At 29.0% G+C, this 17,448-nt stretch overlaps 3 protein-coding genes and 1 long non-coding RNA gene across 4 annotated transcripts; 2 read left to right on the top strand and 2 right to left on the bottom strand.

Annotated features, from left to right (window-relative positions):
• Positions 1 to 651: 651 nt before the first annotated feature.
• LOC123265736 (MAU2 chromatid cohesion factor homolog) lies at positions 652 to 7,824 on the top strand. The gene is made up of 4 exons (XM_044729615.1): positions 652 to 1,145; positions 1,455 to 1,631; positions 2,811 to 3,987; positions 6,634 to 7,824. Exons 1-4 carry the CDS (start codon positions 921 to 923, stop codon positions 6,828 to 6,830), a joined length of 1,776 nt encoding a protein of 591 aa, XP_044585550.1. The 5' UTR covers positions 652 to 920; the 3' UTR covers positions 6,831 to 7,824.
• Positions 7,825 to 8,411: 587 nt separating this feature from the next.
• LOC123265740 (NADH-quinone oxidoreductase subunit B 2-like) lies at positions 8,412 to 10,686 on the bottom strand. Its single transcript, XM_044729622.1, has 3 exons — positions 10,550 to 10,686; positions 9,778 to 10,299; positions 8,412 to 8,735 (listed from the first exon to the last, which is right to left on the bottom strand). Exons 1-3 carry the CDS (start codon positions 10,569 to 10,571, stop codon positions 8,638 to 8,640), a joined length of 642 nt encoding a protein of 213 aa, XP_044585557.1. The 5' UTR covers positions 10,572 to 10,686; the 3' UTR covers positions 8,412 to 8,637.
• Positions 10,687 to 10,855: 169 nt separating this feature from the next.
• LOC123265742 lies at positions 10,856 to 12,116 on the top strand. Its single transcript, XR_006509645.1, has 2 exons — positions 10,856 to 10,989; positions 11,671 to 12,116. It is a non-coding gene; the product is annotated as an uncharacterized LOC123265742 (long non-coding RNA).
• A 938-nt stretch (positions 12,117 to 13,054) lies between these two features.
• Positions 13,055 to 14,422, bottom strand: LOC123265610. The gene is made up of 3 exons (XM_044729403.1): positions 14,335 to 14,422; positions 13,560 to 14,027; positions 13,055 to 13,452 (listed from the first exon to the last, which is right to left on the bottom strand). The coding sequence occupies exons 2-3, from the start codon at positions 14,020 to 14,022 to the stop codon at positions 13,274 to 13,276; spliced, it is 642 nt and encodes a 213-aa protein (XP_044585338.1). The 5' UTR covers positions 14,023 to 14,027; positions 14,335 to 14,422; the 3' UTR covers positions 13,055 to 13,273.
• Positions 14,423 to 17,448: the final 3,026 nt, after the last annotated feature.

The raw sequence follows: 17,448 nt of genomic DNA, 5'->3' as shown, positions 1-17,448 counted from the left end.
AGCCCTTATATTCACACAGCGTGAATTTATTAGGATTTTGTTACGTGTGAATAGACACTTATTTTAAAAATTTCTACATGTCAATTTTTTTTGCCATAATTTATTTGTTATAAAATTCTTAAAATTATTAAATACATGCTAAATTAATTTTCATAATTGTAAGAATGTTTTTAAGCTTTCATTATGACTTAAAAAACTTGTCTTGGAAAATTTGCACAGGGTATATTCCCAGGTAATAATTATTATTGTAAAATAAGCTCGTGTTTGATCTTCAGAAGATCTTGGAGAATTCGCGCAGCACATATTCTCAGTCAATAATTATAAAACAACCTTACGCATCAGCTTTAGAAAATTGTTTTAGGAAATATGCTTAGGCATGAGCTTTTTTTGGAATTACTATTTCAGAATATGTTCGGCGCAAATTTCCCAAGACAATTTTTTTTAGTCTTAATGAAAGCCTAAAAACATTTTTACAATTTTCAGCTTGGAATTTGCATCGAGCGTTTATTTGATTTAAATATTTAAATTTATTACCTGTTTTATTCCAAGCTACTATTGTAGATATCTATATTTCTAACGCGGAAGACCAGAGTACCAACCTAAAAAAACTGTTTAAAAAATACCCATTGGGTATATGTACCAGACCCGTATGCCTAATTGTTCGTAAATATTACGCAATAGTGTGCGGTTTCCATGGAAAATTGAGCGCGTAAAAATCGTGACGCAGATGTGATTGCTCCGCGATTAAGTAAATAGCGATTGCAATCGCGTTATTATTTTGAAAGGTAACATACCACATTGTGGAAAGTAAAAGCTGGTTATTTGAGCGCTGAGCTTCTGGAGCACTTCAGTCTTCAGAGCGCAGTGAGTGTTACTTTAGTTGCTGGTGAATCTCGAAAGGAAAGAGGAGAAATGTCAAAATGGCGTCACATCAGGACGCTTGGTATCTCTCGTTATTGGGCTTAGCTGAAAATTTTCGTACATCCAGTCCTCCGAACATAAAAGCTTGCATACAATGTCTGCAAGCTGTTTTTTTTTTCAAACCACCTCCTAAGGTTGAGGCCAGGACTCATCTTCAACTGGGTAACATCCTCCTTACGCACACTAAAAACATTGACCTGGCGCGATCTCACCTGGAACAAGCGGTCAGTTGTCATTTTTTTATATTATTACTCACTTATTTTGCTTACCGTTTACTCTATTAGTGCTAATTATAAATTTTACGTTATTTTATTTTTAGGTAACACTAGTTGTTTATTATTGTTTTGATAGCTCCCGGAGGTTCCTAACCTATTCTATTGTTTATTAAGTACATGTAGATTAATGGCGCACACCGCGCGTTAGATATTTTTTATTATTATTGTTTATTCATAAAAAATTGATTAAATTTATTCTTTTTATGACAATATACTGAAATTATGATTTTTTTTTTTTTTTTTTTTTTTTTTTTTCAGTGGGGATTGAGTCAGAATATGAAAACATTTGATGACGTTAAATTCGAAGCTGCGAGTATTGTTGCTGAATTATATAAACAACAAGACTCGAATCATTGTATGCCAATACTTAGAGAAGCTATTAGACTTTCAACTCAAAATGTTTATTGGCACTGTAGACTTATTTTTCAACTCGCAGTAAGTATTCTTAAAGGTATTATTTCCTAGAGTATGGTCTCTTATATTTTGAAGTTTAAAAATCATTTCTGTAAGTGGAAACTGCCTTTTCATTATAAAAAATATTATCAGTGCTTTAATTTTACTTAAAATATCTTTGCTGTAAATCTATATTAACTTTCATACACTTATTCATATGTAGTATTTAAAATATATTAATTTTCTTGTAAATAAATGTTTAATGTCTTCATAAAGTGATTCATATAACAGTTGTTTTGTTATCGTTATTTGCATACTTATCAAAGAAATTGATACATCAACAATAGTACAGTGAAATAACATGTAAATTCAGCAAAGTTAAGAATTGTCATATTATATTTTATCATATACTAGCTGTCAATCACCTGCTTTGTTGGGCTTGAGTTTACTCTCAATTTGTTTATTTTTAGTAAAACAATTTTTTAACTTTACTTCAGTATTTACTTTCAATTATGTTCTTCAGGAATTTTGTAAACTATTTATAATTTTTTATTTGCAAGGATTAATGCTGTCAATATTATCGAAATGTCTTATAAGTTAATCTTTAAAAATAAAAATTATTTTTAGTTTTGTATATTTACATCTCTATAATTGTAATTAAGATTCTATTGAACTTGTAAAATTTTTAATTAGTTTATTTACTCGAAGAAAATTACTAAAGAAAGGATTTTTAATGAAAAGTTATTGTTTTTTTCAACCAAAAAAAATAGATTGAAAAAATATCAACTTAAAACATTAACTGAGAAACGATAAATTTTATGAAATTAATTAGATGTATATTGGTTTAATAGTTTTGTTCAGTTAGGCATGTCTAAAAAAGATCTCACCATTTATTAGTATAGATATAGATTATTTAAGATGTTTATTTAGATAATTTAAATAAGAGCTTATCCAAAAATTGAAATATTATTATAAAAACTCAAGAAAATGCTTGCTTAGTTTTAACTTGATATTTTAAATAAACTTTAAAAATTATTAATTATTTAAATTTTATTTCATATTAAATTCAATATCATTAAATAAATAAATGTTTACTCAAATAAATCATTGAATTTTTATTTTTATTTAAAATTAAATATTCTTAATAATTTATACATGAGACCATACTTTATAATACAAATTAAAGCAAGAATTAAGAAAATTAAAAATTAATGTCAACAGCAAATGCACGCCTCCGAACGAGATTTTATAGCGGCGAATAGTTTACTGGAAATGGGCAGCGATTACGCCCAAGTAAACGGAGCAAATTACACGCGGGTTTTATTCATCCTGAGCCGGTGTATGTTGCTGCTGATCGACAAAAAGTTTTCGGAAGTCCACCCGCTGTTCCACATGGCCAGCCGATACGTAGACGGATGGGAGGGAAACCACTACCAAAAGGAGTATCTAAAAGTCTACCTGTTGGTGCTGCAAGTGTGTTATTTCCTGATGTTGGGTCAGGTTAAAAGTGTTAAAGTATTTTTAAAACAGTTACAACAAAGTATACAGACAATAATGTCCCCGACCTGGCCGTCAGACGAGGCCGCGACCAGTTCGAGCACCAGCGACATGTTTATATGGATGCCAAAGGAACATTTGTACGTTTTAGTATACCTCGTTACTGTGATGCACTCGATGCAGGCCGGTTACATGGAGAAAGCGCAAAAGTACACGGACAAAGCGCTGACACAAATCCAGAAGCTCAAGAGTACCGACAACAAACCAATACTCTCGGTCTTTCAACTGATGCTGCTAGAGCATATTGTGATGTGTCGTCTAGTCAGTGGAAACAGGAGCACGGCGCTAGTGGAGATTGCGGAAGCTTGTCAGCTCTGTAGGACGCAGCCCAAGCTACTCAAGGGTCATGAGTCTCAGTTACACACCCTCCTGGGTCTCTATGCCATGTCAATGAACTTTATGGAAGCCGCTGAAGCCCAGTTCACCGCGGCGCTCCAGACCTCCCAGGAGAAAGAACTTTGCACGTTCGCGAATCTCAATTTGGCGATCGTATACTTAAGGACCAAGCGGGACAAGGATCTGGGCAGTCTCATGGAGCGAATCAATCCCGAAGGACTCCACTCTCATTCGCTGCAAGCTGCTGCCTTCTACGTACAGGGTCTCCAGGCCTTTTTTGGTGCCAGATACAACGAAGCCAAAAGATACTTGAGGGAAACTCTCAAGATGGCCAATTCCGAAGATCTTAACAGACTAACGTCGTGTAGTTTAGTACTTTTAGGTCATATTTTTCTATCCTTGGGTAACGAACGCGAGTCAATGAATATGGTCACTCCGGCTAATCAGTTAGCTTCTAAAATACCTGATGTTCATGTGCAATTGTGGGCCACGGCGATACTTAAAGGTTTTTATTATCATTATTATTTTTTAAGATAGTATCTCCACGAAAAGCATATTTCAAGAAACTTATGGAATTTTTTTTATCGAAAGATAAATATATTAATAATTCACCACCAAGGTTTCAGATCAATTCACCGCACCGTTTTTGAATAATTAATTTTCGAAATTGCATCTTTTACACGTAGAGGTATAGAGAGATGGTAAAGTTAGTATGAAATCTTCCGTACCACTCGAATGATGCAAATAGATTTCATATTAACTTTACCATCTCTCTATATCTCTACGTGTAAAAGATGCAATTTAAAAAATTAATTACTCAAAAACAGTGCGGTGAATTGATCTGAAACCTTGGTGGTGAATTATTAATATATTTATCTTTCGATAAAAAAAATTCCATAAGTTTCTTGAAATATGCTTTTCGTGGAGGTACTACCTTAAGTTGAAAAAATTTATTAATTAAAAGGAAAAGTTCCTTTAAATGGCTGAAAATAAGTCTACAAATAATAAAATCATCATATCAGCTTGAAATTTTAATCTATATTATTAAGAGAATAAGAAAAATTTTGTGGCCAGGGTATTTATATGATAAAATGGGTTTTTATGGTTAAATTAGGTATCATTAGAAAGGTCTTGACCTGGAGTTATGCCTTTTCCCGGTTTCATATCATTCTCACCAATAGTCAATTTATGATGATAAGTATTTAGGCTGCATTCGAAAATGCTCTATTTCTAGATACATAATTAAGAAATTACCTTGTATCTTGTGAACTATTGACATTTTTAAAGATTTAAGCTCATCCCGATGTTACATTCATCGAGACCTTTCATTTGAGTACCCACATCAATTTTTTACATATTCATATATATTATATATGTATGTATATATGAAAAATATATCAAAATGCATGTGGGTACTCAAATGAAAGCTCTTGATGAGTGTAACATCCAAATGAGCTTATATCTTTGAAAACGTCAATAGTTAAAAAAGTAAAGTGCAATTTAACAAAAATCATTATTTAATAAAGCAAAATTTTATTTATTTATTGTTCACAAGTCACGGTAGTCACATAGTGACTGCAAGGTTGCTAGTATTATTTGATTTGAATTTTTAAGAATACAAAAAAAATTTTTTTTTACCAAATAACGACTCAGTGAAATTTTTCAGAGTACTTTAAATTAAGGTCCAAAATTACTGCACTTGTCACTCTTTTTCTACTGATATAAAACAAAAAAAAATTGCTTTTTATTTCTGACATATGCACAGAGAAAATGATTTTTTAAAATTATAAAATTAACAATTAAGTAATCTTATTAGAAAAAAATTAGGAAAACGGTTGACCCTGAAGGCCATCCCTGCAACTTCCCGCTAATTTCATACTTAGGCGCTTAAAATTGCACCAATGACGTTTTTGAGCTCTTCGAGCTCAAAAATACAATTTATGGGTTATTTTGAGCTCTCCGAGCTCAAAGAAATTGCTTTCCTATCCTTTAAAGCTCTTCGAGCTCAAAAGTCTGATAGAGATTTGATAAGACACTATTTTTTGAATTTTTAAACCACAATAACTTTTGAATGAATAAACCGATTTTTACGCGGTTAGAAGCATTCGACGCAGTTTTTCAAGCCTTACAAAGAATCTCAAATTTTGAATTGATCGTGCTAGGAATTTTGGAGTTATTCCGAAAAAACACTTTTTTCGGTTTTCTTTCGTTCACGATATCTCTCGAACGAATCAACCGATTTTGACCGGACTGGTAGCGATTGACGTGGTTTTTTGAGGTTAAGAGCTGATTAGTTTTTGGAATTGAACTATTAAGCCGTTTAAAAGTTATTCCAAAAAAACCACATTTGAAAAAATTTTTTTTTTCAGTTTTTTGAAGATTTCTCAAAATCTATTAATCTGAATCGGTCCAAATAGTTTTAAAAATCTAAGTTTGGTCAAGCCCTTTCGAATGGCACCAACCGCGATGAAATCGGTCAAGCCGTTCAAAAGTTATAAGCGGTTCACATACTTTCACACACACACACACACACACACACACACACACACACACACACACACACACACACACACACACACACACACACACACACACAGACGCCGTGACAACCTCGCGGGGATAGTCAGGGAAGCTTCCTGTGACCTTCAAACGTCGAGATCTGATGAAAACTCGATTTTTGCAAAACGGGGTGAAAACAATAACTTCCCGATTTTTGAAAATCTTCGATTTTCGTAGCGGGAAGTTAAAAATTAAAATTTTGTCTTATTTTATTCGAGATTTTTTCATCCCAAAAAATTAGTTTATTTCCATGAAAGCTTTAAAACTTCCGGGACATTTAATTCTTTCAATAATGTTATAGAAAAAAGCAGAATAAAAATTTCAGTGAAATTAAGCAATAACTTTTTTATTTACAGCATGAACAGTTTTTAGAAGTACAGAGTTGATAAAATCGCGTTGAAAGTTTTAGAATAAATAATTAAAACTCCGACGTTCTTTAATATATAAGATAGCTCTTTAAATATTTAATAATTTAATTTTTTCTAAAATAATAATATAAAAAAAAAATTTTCAAATTTTCTAAAGGGATTTTCTTTTTAATCAAAATTAAAAGGTAATGTTAAAAACTTATCTCATCATTATATTCTTTCAGATTTGTACAGTAGAAATGGTGATCACAACCATGAGAACGAAGTGTATCAACTGCACTGTAGTTTTTCGTCAACCTTACTGAAAGATCACATGCAAAGTACTCAAATGCCCGAGCACATTCTCATCCAATGGACAAGTGGTACGATTCCCGCGTTGCCAAGCAATCCACCAGCATCAACATCGCGAGCTATTCTCTAACATGTTCCGTATCCGTAAACAATTAAATAAATACATTATATATCACTTGCGAATTTTACTTAAATTGCCGGCGAAAAGCGCATGAATCGTTAAGCAAAACAGAAATTTGTAAAAGGCAGCTTGCGCTCTTTAATTATCATTATCGTTATTATTTTATTTAAAAACAACGCGTACAAATAAAATGATGCGTGGTCCAAATTGAATCGCGAGAAAACAGAGTGTCGATTTGCGTTTCAATTTAATACAAATATATATACATACGAAAATTGATATATATATATATATATATATATATATATATATATACACATATATAAATATATTTTTTTTTAATAATTAATAGCTTATTCTAGTACCGGAGTAAGAACATCCAGTACTGGTGATCTCCGTTGAATAATAAAATCCACTCTGTATATTAGTTGTCAGTCAACAATAGAATAAGTCGTGTAAGTAATATACATTTAATTAATTAACAGGACGAAAATATTAATATTAATTATAATAATAATAATAATAATAATAATAATTATAATGATAGAAATATTAATGATAATTATAATTATAAAAATAATAAACTATACATAAAATATAGCCTGACGCGGTTTTTACGTCTGTGGGGCCTTAAATGCGATATAATGTGCGTGTTAAATACGAGAGTATGAATGACAAAATGTAAATAATTTAATCGGTTTATTATAAAGAGATAAAATTAAATGAAATACAACAAAATACATTAATTAAATGAAATAAATTAATTTTACGTTTATTAAAACTCTAAAAGGTCTAATATCAAATTAATTCGCGTCTTTAATTTTAAAACATCGTGTAATTTTTAAAATTTTATTTTAACATCTCAAAAGAATGAGAATAGTAAAATTTAATAAAGTAATAGTATGCTTAAATAGTGATTACACGGGAAGAACAAGATGACACTGGATATCATCACAGATTATACTCAGTGATATCTGTGGTGAAAAAAAAATTCAGATAGTAACTAGAAAAATCCAGATTATACTGCATGGCATTTGGATTATACTCATTGTAATCTGGATTATACTAGCTACTATCTGAAATTTTTTTTTCACAGCATAATTTGGGATGATATCCAGTATCACCTTGTTCTTTCCGTGTAGATAGTAACTAAATTTTTAATAAAAAACAAAACCGATTATGCATATTTATAATTAATTAATTTTATGAATATTTTTTTTATCAAATAAATTTTTATGTTTTATTATTAAAGACGCGATTTATTTGACAACGTATTTTTAGTCAAGAGATTATCCGAGAGAAATGAAATTCCGTTCTCGATTGTTTTCCAGTTTTAATTTATATACACGATAAATGATAATAGTAATTGTAATTATTATAATAAATGTTAAGTAGTGTGATGAATGAATGGTTCCTGATTATCAATCTTGTACAGGCTGTTTTATCACAAATGTATGTATTTTTTAAGATAACAAATGAAAATCTATTTCGCTGTTATTCTTCCTAATTACATTTATCCAAATCCTTTGTGTTTATGAGATTAAAGAAAAGATTTTATTTATAAATTAAAATAGTTTTTAAGATTTTAAGTTACAATTAACCGTAAAATATTTTTATTCAACATTTTTTATTTTTACAATTCTGCTATAAACATCTTATCAATACCAGTTAATTTACTGCTAATAAATAATTAATTAATTCATTAAAAAAGAATTAGTATATTTTTTTTAATTTAGTAGCGCTGGAGTCACCGCGACTAAGTCGACTACAAATAAATAAATCAATCAGAGCCGCTTTATTTTGTTGTTAAATTTGATTAAGCCCTGTACCACACTTGGGCTACCGACATACGCTTCACTTTCTTCTGGAGCTGGAGAAGCCCGTAAAGTAGAGCTTCTGCTGTTGGGGGACAACCTGAAATTTTTTTTTATTATTATTTAAGAAGAAAAATTTAACATTGAATAAATAATTACTGCTGATGGTAAATGTACTTTTTTCGTATGATAATTTTGAAAAGAAAATTAGAAAATTCTGAGCATACAGGTTTTAAATAATTTGTAAATAAAAATAATTAAATAAAAATATTTTTATAGAAAAAATAGCTTCATTTATTCTTTAATTATTATTAAAAAAAATTTTTTAAATTAATTAATAAATGATGATTAATTATACTAAAAAAACGTAACGCATATCTAAAAATTCTTGTGATTTTTTAAATAAACTACTGCAAAAATTAAAAAAAAAAATTCACCCGTAGAAATTTATACGACCTATGAATATATTTTTTAAACCATCTTATTAGTTGAATAAAATGAAAAATATGATACTGAAATAAACAGCACACAGAAAATTTTTTAGCAATAAAACCATTATAAAAAAATTCCACCCATAGAAACTTAAAAAAATGATAAATTAAAAGTACTTGAAAAATTTTCTTTTGTTGTGAAAATTCCAAAAACTGGTCGGATGTATGCTGTTTTAATACTGTGAGTAATGAAAATTAAGTTAGCCGACATCTAAAAATTTTTATAATTTTTTTGTATTGAGAAAATTATCACAAAAAATGAAAAAAAATTTCATTTGTAAAAAAATTTAAATACTATAAGTGTAGTTTTTTAAAAATATTTTTTAGTTATAAGTAATTTAATAAGAAAAAAAAAATTAAAAATGTTGGCTAACTTTATTATTATTTGATGAAAATTAAATTAGCCGACATCTGAAAATTTTTATAATTTTTTTTTATTAAAAATCTTTATTGAAAAAGTATTAAAAAAAAAATTTCACTTGTAGAAAATATTAAAAATTATCCGTGCAATTTTTTTAGTTCCAATTTAATTAATAAAAAAAAAAAAAAAAAAAAAAATTTGTTGAACGTCGGCTAATTTTAGTATCATTATGATTTGTGAGTACTATAAATTTTGAAAATTTAAAAACTAAAAATACATAAAAAAATTACCAGGTACGTAAATGTCCACAGGAACAACCCGGTCACATCCTCGTACCACCGAGTAACTGTAGTGATAATATCCTCCTCCATTGGCGCAGCTTCCCATGGATACGACCCACCTGGGCTCTGGCATTTGATCATAAACTTTCCTCAGAGCCGGTGCCATTTTATTGGTAAGAGTACCCGCAACAATAATAACATCAGCCTGCCTTGGAGAAGCTCGAAAGACTATTCCAAAGCGATCCATATCGTACCTAGGAGCTGCAATGTGCATCATCTCGACAGCACAGCAAGCCAGCCCGAATGTCAGTGGCCACAACGAACCCTTTCGACCCCAGTTAATAAGATCGTCGACACGTGCCAACGCATACTCTGCTAAATTGTTGGTATTTTGAAACGGACTGTACGGTTTCTTCTCCAGCTTGCTAACATCTTTCTTGCCCTGAGTCTCCAGGGAGCTATCACGTACTTGTGTTATTGCTGGTAAGCATATTTCATTACGCACACTCTTTAATCCACACCCTAAGGTACCTGAAAAATATATATTATTGTATCAATTAAATATAATCAATTTATATTACGAATTATTTATTTATAAACTAATTGCACATTTTAATGAAACAAAAATCAAAACGCATTATTCATTATATAATTAATATAAATATTGTCATAGGTTACCGAGTGTTAGAATTTTCAGATGTCACTTAAAATATTTAAACTTTTTTGTGTTATTTTTTGTTAAATCGGGAAAATCAAATGGTGATTATTGTTGAGTACTTACGTTTTGCAATTGTAGACAGCATTTTTAAAAAAATTGCGTACAATAGTACGCAAAATTTTTTTAAAGCTGATCAACACCTGAGAGATAGAGCGACTGGGACCTTGTTTTTCCGAACTGACTATAGGGATTGAGAAAGAACTGTAGAGGCAGCACTACTGCTGAAAGTGGAGCGCCCTGGTGTTAAAAATTTAAAGCATAGTGATGTAAACAGTGTAATAAATAGTATTAGTTGAAATAAATAATGAAAAAAATAATTAAATTCGGGTTCTTGTCAGTCAAAAATACCCATATTAGGGGTCAAAATAAAAGGAAAAAAATTATTCAAGTCAGGACACGTTTTGAATGGTGTAGAAACAGAAGATTCAAATAAACATTCAACCATAACCTGCTCAGTTGTCACTCAAACCAAAGTTTCCGATATTTACAGTATAAAAATTGATGTTAGTTGATGAAGTTTTTTTAAAATTATTTTTAATATTCGTTAATTGACGAAAGTTATAATTAAATATAAACTTGGTAAAAAGATATCATACTAAAATTAGCCGCCGTTCAACAATTTTTATTATTTTTCAACAATTAAATTGCAAGTAAAAATACTTTTAAAAATTGCACGTATAATTTTTAAATCTTCGACATGTGAAATTTTTATTTTGATTTTTGTAATGATTTTTTAATAAATAAAATTATAAAACTTTTCATAAGTAGGCTAATTTAATTTTTATTAAAAAAATGACACTGAGATCAGCTGACATTTGATAATTTTTTAAATTTTTATAACAAATCAATTATCATAAAAAAAATACTTTTGAAAATTTGTACAAATAAGTTTTTTAAATTTCCACATGTGGAATTCTTTTACAAAATTTTTTAATAATAATTTAATTGTTATAAAAATCTGAAAAGTTGTAAGATGTCTTTTGATTCAGTATCGTAAAAAGTTTCAAAGTCTAGAATTGAATTTTTTTTTTAATTTTCAGTGGAATAGATAAACTTGATGATACTTTTGAAGAAGACATTATGAAAAATTATTTTAATTAAATTAAAAAAATAATTAATTTAACAAATATGTTATTGTTTTGTATACTAGTTGCCACCACTTTGTTTTACATTTTTCTTGGCAGGTGGCGTCAAGGTCATCTTTCTCAATCCCTATGGCGCACGCGTAGTCAAAAAATGGCGCGCTTATTTAAAATTAACTTTCAACAACGAATAATTTATTTTTTTTAAGGAAGTATGGGAGTTAAGTTGAAATAATGAGATCAATTTAAAATTTTTAGGATCGAAAGAAACATATTTATTACGTGTTGTGTTAAAATTTTAGAGACCTAGGGTTCATAGTTTATTTATAAATAATTATATATCTATTCCGATAGATTAAAAATATGTCATTTAATATTGTAATGATATACCAGATCTCACACCTACTCTTGTTTTAATAAATTTCATGATGAGAAAATAATGAGAAAGCTTTGAAAAATTCATTGTAAAAAAAGAAAGACCCAGTTACTGACACTGGCTTAGTTGTTTGACACTTGCAATTTTATTTCAATTAAAACAATAAAATGTTCTCAAAAAACCAATTATCTAAAAATTTACAATTCACAAATTGTATTTATTAATTTATTATTGGAGTTGGCTTTTTTTTTAACTAAAATAAAATTGCAAGTATCAATAACTGGGTCTTTAACCTTATTATATAATGATGTTTTATGATACTGAAATCATTAGACATCCAAAATTTTTTTTCCACATAAATTATACAACAAAACATTTTTAATTAATTTGCACTTGTAATTGTTTCAAGTTTCTTGATGTGGAATTTTTTATTAAAATTATTTTATATTAATTTAAGTGTTATAAAAATCCAAAAAATTAACAGATGTCTGTTAATTTCTATTTCATTAATGTTTAAACTAAACTGAAATATAAATATTTATACTACTGACTAATTTATTCATTGACATTTTTTTTTATTGTACTAATTCAAATAATTATGAATCAGTTCCTTACAATTTAATAGCTAAATCAAAAATCAATTATAAAAAAAATGTATTTTTCTATTTTTTACAGCAATTCTGGTGAATGAATAAGTTTTTAATTTTTCTGGGGAAAAAAAAAAACGGGGCCAACAGCCTTACGCCCTTTTCCGTCCTCTATTTTTTTTTTTTTTTTTTTTTTTCACGCTAAATATTATGTAAAATTTTAAAATAGCATCAAGTTACAATAACATAAAATTAGATTAAATCATATCTTTAAAAATGATACAGGATTGAACTGAAACTTTGAATCAGGGCCAACATTTATTTCAAGTATTTACCACTTATTTTTAGCTGTTTTCAATTTTTAACGGACATTATTTATTCATTATATTAAGATTTTTTTCAAATAAAAAGATTTTACTCAATATATTTATAAATTTTTATTTATATCTAAATAATATGTTATAAAAGCATTATATACTATATTATATTATATTTATGATATGGGTACATAAAGTAATGTTTGATTGTAAATGATTATACCCGTCAACATTGATACAGGCCTAAATTTTAAGCCCTTAATTTGTGTAATTTGTACTTAATAATCACACATGTGGCACGAATATTTGTACACTCATACATTACTGATGAGAGTATTTTGTAATTAATAAAATTACTTGAGAAATTAAAAAAATCAGCAGTCATAAGATAACTTGGTTTTATGAAAACATAAAAAACTGTTTTTTTATACAGTTGGAGGAGGTTTTCGCTCTCTGATATTCATTGCCGCCATATTCATAAGTAATTCTTCCTGTTCAATACTTTCTACCGGGTCTATTTCTTCGACAAATTTCCTTCTACGTATCGGTGGCAAACCATCAAAAGTTTGCCGCGCTGCATGTAATGATGGCCAAGGACCGGAATCTGTTTAATTAAGAGTCTCTAAATTATTAATTCTTGAGAAATGGAATACTAATAGTTAATATTAATTATTCATAATCAATAAATGAATAAAACAAAAAAAATTCTACCTGTTAGCCAAGGTAATGTGTTGGATTGACTTGGGCCAGGTAACACTCGACCAATTTGCGCACAGCAAAGCGCTTGTCTAACTAATATATCATGGATATTAAGGTGTAAACAAGAGGGTACATTGATTCCTCTTAACGGCATCGATTCATCAGTCATCTTTCGCATTTGCTGTAGTATCAGGCTTCTATCTTTATTTTGCAGACAGGTCATCACTCTACTCAAACAGGATTGTAAGCGTTTATTTTTAATTTTATGTCTAATTGTCAAAGGCACCCTTGGTATCAAACTAAAATTTAATTCCCGTCTCATTATAGAATGAGGATCCATAAGTTTTGGAAACTCTTTTGAATGTTCAAGATTCTCTTCAGCTGCTGATTCATCTTTTTCAGTGATAGTCGTAAGAGTTTCACGTACTTGAAAAAGTTGATTTGTAAAGTTCGGAATCTCCTTGGAATTATCCATTTTTCCTAGAATTTTAATTTTTTTTTTTTTTTTTAGTATTTTTTAACTAATATTTTTTTTACGAAATGTAAATAAAATTACAGATTAAAGAATTATCGGGTAGAAATAAATAAAAAATAACTGTAAATTTATTAAAATTTTGATTTTTTTTTAAATATTCGCTATTATTTTTATTTTTTCTTGATAGAAAAATTAAAATGTTTTTTTTTTTTTTTTTTAATTTGAGGTTAATTTTATTTATAGTAATTTTATGACACTAATTTTTTATAACTGAATGTTGACAAATAAAATGTGAAATAAAAATCAACTTACACCTATATTTTAAAACTTTTTAATTTTATTGTTTACTGAACAATAAATTTGCTGATAAATGTTATTAATTGTTTTTATTGTCCTCGGACCTTATCGCACACACAATCACAATAATCGTGTTTTATATACACATGAGGTGTGGGAGGATTTTCAAGTTTAGACTTAATCTGTCACGCCATCTTTCATGATAATAAAATCAGCAGACATTTGACAATAATTTTTGGCCTTTTTATCAAAATTTAATTAAGTAGATGTGAAATTTTTTTATTAAAAGTTTTTGATAATAATTAAGTTATTGTAAAAATCCAAAAAATTGACAGAAGTCTATTAATTTCCGTATCATCATCTGTCTTTTCTATTTTTAGTAGATTTTATAAAAATCTAACTATTGCAGCCGTCCTCATGGCGCAACTTTTAAAAAATTTAGCCATTTTCTGACTTAGTTTGTCGAGCTGAGTCAGAAAATATATATAGTTTAAAAGTTTATAAATGTATGTATTTATATATATATATATATATATATATATATATATGTATATCTATATATATACTAGCTGTTACCCGCCCGCTTCGCTGGGCGCTTTATAGAATTGCATTTTTAGATCTAGACTTGAAATTTAATTAGAGTATTGTTTTGACTTGCACAGATTCCAAATGAGTATTGAAAGTTTTAGTTAATGTCATTGCAAGTCTCATAAGTAAAGTTGAAGTCTGTCTAGCTTCAAGTGCGAAGAATTTTTTTGTCATTTAAAATTTTCTCAGCGACATCAATTTTTCATAGAAAATAAACTTAACATGTTTTTTACATACCCAGTGTTTGGAAAATGCATTCATTTTAATCTGTTACATTCCCGCGATCCCGCAATAAGAACAATTTATAAATTATCTAATCGGCAAAAATAACATGTATGTAAAATTCTTAGTTCGTTGACCGAATTACTACATATAATGTTAAGTTTTGGAAACCTTACAATGACTTTTTTCCCGCTGGTAAAGAGACGTTTGTTGCAAGGAAATTTTTAGCAAATGTTATTGAAACTCAATAGACAGGGTCTAAATTTTATGTTTCAAAAAGTCCTAGTTGATAAACAACAACATTTTCAGTAGATTTCATAGATATCTAACTATTTTAATTCTTGAAACCAATTTTACCATAACCAAACATACGATCAGCATATAAATATAAATTTTCAACACTTAGTTCACCAGACATAATTAGCTTCTTTCTTTAACTTTTTTTTTAAATGACGTGAAATCAATCAAATATTAAGGTTATATAATAAAAACAAAAGAAAATCGTATTAAAAACAAATGAATGAAAAATGAGTCTTTTGTTTTTATTAGCGGGAAAAAAATGTATATAAAATTAATCGTAAAAAATGAGAAAGGGTTGATAAAATCCAAAAATAAGTAGCCTATAACCATATATGAAAAATTCTGCGTCGAAAGGTAGCAGTCCCATCCCGATAGCTTCAGTAGTTTTGACGTCAACTTTTATCAAAGGAACCCTATTTCGTTATATATGTATATTTTCCACCCACGCATTCGCCCACGCGTAGGTATATATGGAACTAAATTCTCAAAAAAGTAACGTAATAAAAATTATTTCCTTTTATGCCGATAAAAAAAACAAATAAATTGAAGAAAAATGCTCGTCTTTTGTTTTTATCGGCGGGAAAAAATGTTTATTAAAGTTAAATAGAAATAAAATGGTGAAGGATTGATGGAATTCGAAAAATAAGTAGCCTATAACCATCTACAATTCATTCCGCATCGAATGGTTCTAGTCCCATGTCAATACGTTCAGTAGTTTTTGCGTGATTGACGGTCTACGAAACCCACTTTCATTATATATGTATAGATTTATACGATACTAGCGGTTTCCCGCCCGCTTCGCTGGGCGAATTGAAAAGGAAATAAATTAAATTTTATGTTTTATTGTTATTTATTTTTTTTCATATTTTCTATATCTCAAATTTCTTTTCTATATCTCATGTGTTTAGAAAATGCAATGCTTTTAATCTGTTACATTTTCGCAATCCCGTAATGAGAACAATTCATCGATTATGTGATCAGCTAAAATAAAATGTATGTAAAATTCTTAGTTCGTTGACTGAATAGCTATATGTAATGTTAAATTTTGGAAACGGTACAATGACTTTTTTGCCGCTGCCAAAGAGGCGATTGTTATAAGAAAATATCACTATTAAGTAAGAAAAATATTTAAATCCGTTGACCTTGGAGGCCATCCCGGTATTTGTCTGTTTCTATTGAGATTCTATCAAATTTTATATTTGAACTGTATTTGAAGAATATGAATTTTTTGACAATTATCATTTCCGCACTCCTATGTGGGGGAGGAACTTCGTAAGATCCTATTCGAGATGATTTTCACATTATAAATAAAAGATTCCAACAAAACTTCGAGTCTATAAAAACTATCGATTCGAAATGAGAAATTTTCATTGTTAACGCCCCCACAATCCCTTTTGGGGTTAGAATTCGTGAAAGTCCATTTTCAGCTGAACTTGACATTGTACACGAAGATTATTACCAAATTTAGAATCTGCAGCAGTTACAGTTTGGAAATTAAAATTTTAGATTTTAATACCCACCCCCGCAACCCCTATCGGAAGTAGAATTTTTTGGAATCCGTTTTGAGATGATCTCCTCATGACAAATGAAAGATTCCGACCTAATTTCGAGTTTGTAAAAGTTACAGTTTGAAAATGGAAATTTGAAATTCTAACACCCAGCCCCGCAATCCCTGTCGGAAGTAGAATTTATTGAAATCCGTTTTGAGATGATCTCTTCATGACAAATAAAAGATTCTTATCAAATTTACAGCTTTTAGAAGGTAAATTTTGGAAATTCAGATTTTTTTTTATTAACACCCACCCTCGCAATCCTTATTGGGGGTGATTCGTCGTTAAATCCGCTCTTAGATTATTTCTACACCACATGTAGAAGATTTTTACCAAATTTGGAGCCTATAAGAGCTATTTTTTACAAACGGGAAATTTTCATTATCAACGTCCCCGCAATCCCTTAACTGAACTGGACATCATACACGAAAATTCTCACCGAATTTGGAGTTTGTAGAAGTTACAGTTT

This window comes from Cotesia glomerata, linkage group LG5, assembly GCF_020080835.1.
Source record: "Cotesia glomerata isolate CgM1 linkage group LG5, MPM_Cglom_v2.3, whole genome shotgun sequence".
In the NCBI taxonomy this organism is placed as follows: Eukaryota; Metazoa; Arthropoda; class Insecta; order Hymenoptera; family Braconidae; genus Cotesia; species Cotesia glomerata.
The sequence above is the reverse complement of the archived record's forward strand: the minus strand, read 5'-3'. Positions and strand labels throughout refer to the sequence as shown.

Coding starts and splice junctions, on each gene's coding strand:
- LOC123265740 (XM_044729622.1), bottom strand. CDS start 10,571: ATGCTGTCTACAATTGCAAAAC. Junction 10,300..10,549: donor GCTGTCTACAATTGCAAAAC/GTAAGTACTCAA, acceptor TATATTTTTCAG/GTACCTTAGGGTGTGGATTA. Junction 8,736..9,777: donor TGTGGACATTTACGTACCTG/GTAATTTTTTTA, acceptor AAAAAATTTCAG/GTTGTCCCCCAACAGCAGAA.
- LOC123265736 (XM_044729615.1), top strand. CDS start 921: ATGGCGTCACATCAGGACGCTTGGTATCTCTCGTTATTGGGCTTAGCT. Junction 1,632..2,810: donor GACTTATTTTTCAACTCGCA/GTAAGTATTCTT, acceptor TAATGTCAACAG/CAAATGCACGCCTCCGAACG. Junction 3,988..6,633: donor GGCCACGGCGATACTTAAAG/GTTTTTATTATC, acceptor ATATTCTTTCAG/ATTTGTACAGTAGAAATGGT.
- LOC123265610 (XM_044729403.1), bottom strand. CDS start 14,022: ATGGATAATTCCAAGGAGATTCCGAACTTTACAAATCAACTTTTTCAA. Junction 13,453..13,559: donor CACATTACCTTGGCTAACAG/GTAGAATTTTTT, acceptor TTAATTAAACAG/ATTCCGGTCCTTGGCCATCA.